The sequence below is a fragment of the Priapulus caudatus genome, unplaced genomic scaffold (assembly GCF_000485595.1).
Source record: "Priapulus caudatus unplaced genomic scaffold, Priapulus_caudatus-5.0.1 Scaffold551, whole genome shotgun sequence".
Lineage (NCBI taxonomy): Eukaryota > Metazoa > Priapulida > Priapulimorpha > Priapulimorphida > Priapulidae > Priapulus > Priapulus caudatus.
This window is the reverse complement of record NW_014577612.1, coordinates 88,497-93,944: the sequence shown is the minus strand read 5'-3', so window position 1 is coordinate 93,944 and position 5,448 is coordinate 88,497. Positions and strand designations below refer to the sequence as shown.

Here is a 5,448-nt window from a genome sequence, read left to right as displayed (position 1 = left end):
TATATATATATAATACACTCCTGTTATAATGTTATAGATGTTAGAGAGTCTTGTTGTGTTGTCTAGGCGTGTTGGCTTAATTAGCAACCAACCAGCATGGGGGCACAGAAGCTGAGCAAGTAAGCATTCTTATTATAAATAATGAAAACCAGATGCTGGCCGCGTACAGTCAGTGACCACAGGGCAAGCCTCCACTCAACTCAGGGCTAAATGCGGTCCAAGACACTGATTGATTGGTTATTACCACCATCAAGAGCACGTGAACTATTTACGTGTGCTGCTGCTAACACTATGTGTACGCAGCAATACATTAATTGATTGATTGATTGATTGATTTATTAAGTATTACCACCATCATCAACACGTGAACTATTTACGCGTGCTGCAGACACTATGTGTACGTGGCCATGTTCGTTAAAGAGACAGGTCACTTGACGGCACTAAAACTTACCACCACCTCGGCTACGTTTACCCTAGCTCTAGTACTATAGCCCTCCGTTCCGCCGCAGGGTGGTACGTTTACCCCTGTCTACCATTGCAACCGCTGCATGGTTTGCTTTGCATTGCTAATTTGAGAAGTTGACTTAATTAATTCTTCTAGGGTTCATTAACAGACCGAGACAAACAGCGAGGCAAAATACGCAGCAGTTTGTAAGATCTAAATATAAACGTAGCCGGGCTGAAATAGAGTTTTAGCGCAGGCATGTTTCCTACCTGTCTCCCTAATTGTTTTCACGTTTACACTGCCGATTTTCGGACGATTAGTTGAAAAGTTGATCAACTCGTCCATAGAAAGTTGATAGCGTAAACCTTAACATGCACACTGTTCAGGAGTACATAATAGGGATTATGTACTATATGTACCCTATTATATGTATATGTACTAATATATATTATATGTATATTTTATGTATATGTACTATACCCTATTATGTACTCCTGACACTGTTGCTGCGCGCAGAGCACGTCTGGTTTTCATTTCTGCTACTGGATGCCTGCGCTGCTAACGACATTACAACCGCATTACCCGCTACAGCATCACCGTATATAAAAACCTGCTACCCCCACCATCCCTGCTCATAGCATCCCCCTGTTTAAATACCCGCTACCCCCTCATCACCCCTGCTCATCATAGCATCCCCCTATTTAAAAACCTGCTACCCCCACCACCCTTGCTCGCAGCATCCAACCCCTGCTCGCTTACAGCATCCAGACGGACGGGAAAGCGCGAGTTTTTCTCGCCGTCGCAATTAGACGCCGTTGCCACGGCGACGCGACGGCAGCTTCCCAGCTCCGCGGCGAGCAGCATCCTCGTCTTTCGCTCGTGAAGCTCTCTCGCTTCACCCCCTACCACACGCTCTCGTTTTTTCTCCCCCCCCCTTCGGTGCAGCAGCTCGCACGGAAATAGCAGCATCGGCGGCAGACCACGCAGCGCAGCAACCATGCGCGCACGCTCCCTGCCGTCGGTCCAGCACACACCGCCGCCACGCAAGCCGACGCTAACCCCGACAACGAAGACGACGACGCGGCGTCGATGAATCCCCGCACGCCCTCCAAGCCGTGACATCACCTTGAGATCGTCTTGAGATCGCCTTGAGATTGACTTGAGATCTTCCCTAGATCGCACCGAGATCTTCCTAAGATCGCCCCGAGATCTTCCTAAGATCGCCCCGAGATCTTCCCAAGATCGTCCCGAGATCTTCCTAGGATCACCCTGAGATCTTCCCAAGATCTTTTTGAGATCTTCCCTAGATCACACCTAAGATGACGGACCACTTCGCCCCGGAGAAGACGACCGTGACGACGGAGGAGGATGACGACGAGGACGACTTCTTCGCGCGCGTTCGCCGCAGCGTCGCCGCCGTGCCTCTCGGCCTCCTCCTCATCGCCATCGGCGTCGGCCTCCTCTTCTGGAACGAGGGCCGCGCGGTGGGGACGGCGCGCTCGCTGGAGGAGGCGCTCTCGCTCGTGCGGCCGCTGCGAAGCCACGAGGTCGCGGTCGAGGAGTACGACGGCAAGCTCATCCACCTGGTGGCGCCACTGCGCACGAAGGTCAGTCGCGGGGTCGGGGCGAGGAGGTCGTGGGGGTCGGGGCAAGGTCAGAGGGGTCGCGCACACGTCGGATTCGCCGGCGGTGGGCGCAGACAATGGCTGAGGGGGTCGGGGGGAGGACGTGGTGTGTGTGTGTTGAAGCCAGTTTAGCCGTGCTTTGGGACCACAAAGAATTTTTAACGATGGGCTTGGGATCAGGTTAGGATTAGAGTAAAGTTTTATGGTCAGGATTGAGAGATGCGGTTAAAGCTAGGGATAGTATTAGAATTAATGGGCAGAGTTAGGGTTAGGGTTAAGAGACGAGGTTAAGGTTAGGGATAGTATTACGGTGAATGGGCAGGGTTAGGGTTTAGAGTGATGATGATGATGATGATGATGATGATGATGATGATGATGATGATGATGATGATGATGAAGATGATTATTTATGTACTGGGCTCCCAACATAGGATAGAATAACTTATTGTATAGGTATCGTATTGTACTATGAACATGCAGTTAACAGCTAATGGTTGAAACACACACATTCAGTAACGGAGATGCGAAGGATTTGTATACACCGTAACACGTGTACGTATTCGTCTCTGACTTACTAACGAGACTTAAATAGACGAGCGTTACTACAGCGTTACGTGTGTGTGGGGTGACCGAGTGAGGCTTATATATAGAACACCCTGAATATATAAGAAGCAGCACGTATAGCGGTGCTACTGACGATGTTAGCAAATAATCTTCGGCTGTTTTATAAACACAGAAAAAATTCCAGTAAATATTGAACCACGAAATTTTACAAGTGGCACAAGTTAAAGCCGATTTAACTGAGCCTGTGTATCAAACATGCACTTATCTTTGCTGCACTCTTCTGTAGAAAGTAAAGTGGTTTTATATTGCTGGAGTGATGTAATGTTTACGAAATCAACCTTGGCCTTTATAGCCAAACGAAGTATGGGGGTAAAACAGCTGCAGCATTCTTAAAATTTCATGAAAAAATAGAAAGTTAATCCGTCATGAGCGACAGAAATTCACTGAACAACTAATGCCCGTTAGGACACCATTAGAGAATGTATGGAGTAAATAATAGTGATTATTAGTTTACCCTACTATTTACTCCTGATATAATTATTTGCAGTTATCTCTGATAGGAAACTTTCCCCTTCGTTCGGTCAGAATATGCTGAAAATGGTGGCTGTGAAAGATGCAAAATTCCTAATATGCGTCCATTTAAAAAGTGATTGAGCTCAAACGTTTATATGCTCAGAGAGACACTACAATCATCTTGTGTACATACAACGTGAAGAAACGTGTGAATGTTGTATACACGTGTGTGACGTGTATGAACGTTGAATACAATGTGAAGAACTCGTGTAAGTTATATATGTCGTATACGTGCATTGGTAAGTTTGGATGGAAACGCTCGCCTCACTTTGACATAAACGTGAAATAAACGTGTACCGAAGGGACATTAAAAAATCTGTTTACCATGGTACAATAACTGTATCAACCGCACCGATGCACGGTCGATAAAATTCGTCCGGACAGTGGTAGAATCACGCCGAACACCGCCACGGAAAAAGTAAATAAGATGCACAAGATATAAGTCAAAGAAATGGTTGTCGACATAGCAGCGGGTGGCGATGGCAGATGGAGTGTATCACTCTCTATCCTCTGCACAGCGGGGGATAATTATAGGCCGTGTGTAATCGGGTAGTCTGTCTCTCTCTCTCTCTCTCTGTACAAGCTTCTACCGCATCAGAAAACTCGTGTAACTGCTCGGCTGCCAAGCTCGGGGAGCGAACTGTCACTGTACATGCCGCTGTGGCTTCAGTGGGTGTATAGCACACACCATCTTTCATTGTACATGCTCCTATAGCTTAATTGAGCTCACAGAGCCACCTGTCCCCGTAAATGCTGCCAAAGCAATCTGTCACTGTACATCGTAGTATCCTACCATGGCTTCAGTAAACTTACAGAGCCACTATCTCACTGTACATGCTACAGTGGCTTCAGTGGATGTATAACACCATCTTTCATCATACATGCTACTTTAGCTTCATTGAGCTTACAAATCCACTTGTCACCGAACAAGCCACCGTGGTTTCAGTAAGTGTATAGCACCAGCTGTGACCATACATGCTATTGTGGCTTTAGTGAGCTCACAGAGCCACCTGTCATAGTACATGCTGTATATGCTGGTATGGCTTCAGTGAGTGCATATCACCTTCTGCCACCACACATGCTGCAATAGCATCACCACACAGGCCACCATGGCTTCAGTGAGTGCATAGCACTATCTGTCACTGTACATCCTACTATAGCTTCAGTAAGTGTAAACACCATCTATCACCATACATACTGTTACAGCTTCCGTAAGCTTACAAAGCCACCTACCTATCAGTATCACTATCAGTATCACCGTACATGCTACTATGCCTTCAGTAAGTGTATAGCATCCCTTGTCACTGTACATGCTGTTACAGCTTCAGTAAGCTTACAAAGCCACCTATCACCATATATGCTGCTATAGCTTCAGTGAGTGTATAGTATCATTTCACCATACATGCTGCTATGCCTTCAGTAAGTGTATAGCATCCCCTGTCACCATACATGCTGTCACGGCGTCACTGCGCTTACAAAGCCACCTATCACCGTACATGCCACTGTGGCTTCTGTCACTGTACTTCCTACTATGGTTTCAGTGAGTGTATATCACCATCTGTCACACCGCACATGCTACTATAGCTTCCGCCATCCACTTTTCGCGACAGCTCTATCTCTCTCGCCTGTCACTGTACAGATGCCGCCATGGTTTCAGTAAGTGTATATCACCATCTGTCACCACCGCACATGCTGTCATAGCGTCACTGAGGCTTATAGGGTCTATGTCCCCTATGTCTGGGTTGGTCTGATATGGTTAGGGTTAGGGTTAGGGTAGGCGACTTCCTAGACTCGTTAGTGGAGTAGGTGAGGTACGGTCCGGCATATTAGATAGTACCAGGGTACGTTCTGATATATCGAACCGTACCCAGGGTACCCTCCGATAGTACCCTGGGGGACATAGACCCTGTCAGCGTCACTGAGCTTACAAAACAATCCATCACATGCTACTGTGGCTTCAGTAAGTGTTACTGTGTATATCATGATCACCAACTGTCACTACAGACCACCACGAGTGAGTGAGTACAGCATCTTCAGCGATCTACCTTACTCTATGACGACAGGTGTGGCTTAGCGACCCCGCCTACAACGTGGAGCTGTCGGCAGTCAAGCTGAAGAGGACGGTGGAGATGTACCAGTGGGTGGAGGAGGAGCACACGCGAGAGGCAGACGACGGCAGGGAGGTGATCAGGGAGACATCCTACTCCTACTCAAAGGTACGGGCTTCCGCGGAGTAATTAC

At 47.5% G+C, this 5,448-nt stretch overlaps 2 protein-coding genes across 3 annotated transcripts in view; one reads left to right on the top strand and one right to left on the bottom strand.

The window, feature by feature from the left end:
• Window positions 1-5,448, bottom strand: part of LOC106811548 (protein flightless-1-like) — a 43,212-nt gene that overhangs the window by 22,718 nt on the left and 15,046 nt on the right. The window lies entirely within an intron of this gene.
• Window positions 1-5,448, top strand: part of LOC106811554 (transmembrane protein 43-like) — a 13,355-nt gene that overhangs the window by 1,861 nt on the left and 6,046 nt on the right. The window contains exons 2-3 of one of the 2 annotated variants that reach the window (XM_014815224.1): window positions 1,394-2,052; window positions 5,271-5,423. In XM_014815224.1, the coding sequence (XP_014670710.1) occupies window positions 1,765-2,052; window positions 5,271-5,423 (441 nt within the window). In that variant the 5' untranslated portion in view covers window positions 1,394-1,764. Of the gene's footprint in view, window positions 1-1,390; window positions 2,053-5,270; window positions 5,424-5,448 lie in introns of both variants that reach the window. The other variant, XM_014815223.1, reaches the window with a different exon arrangement.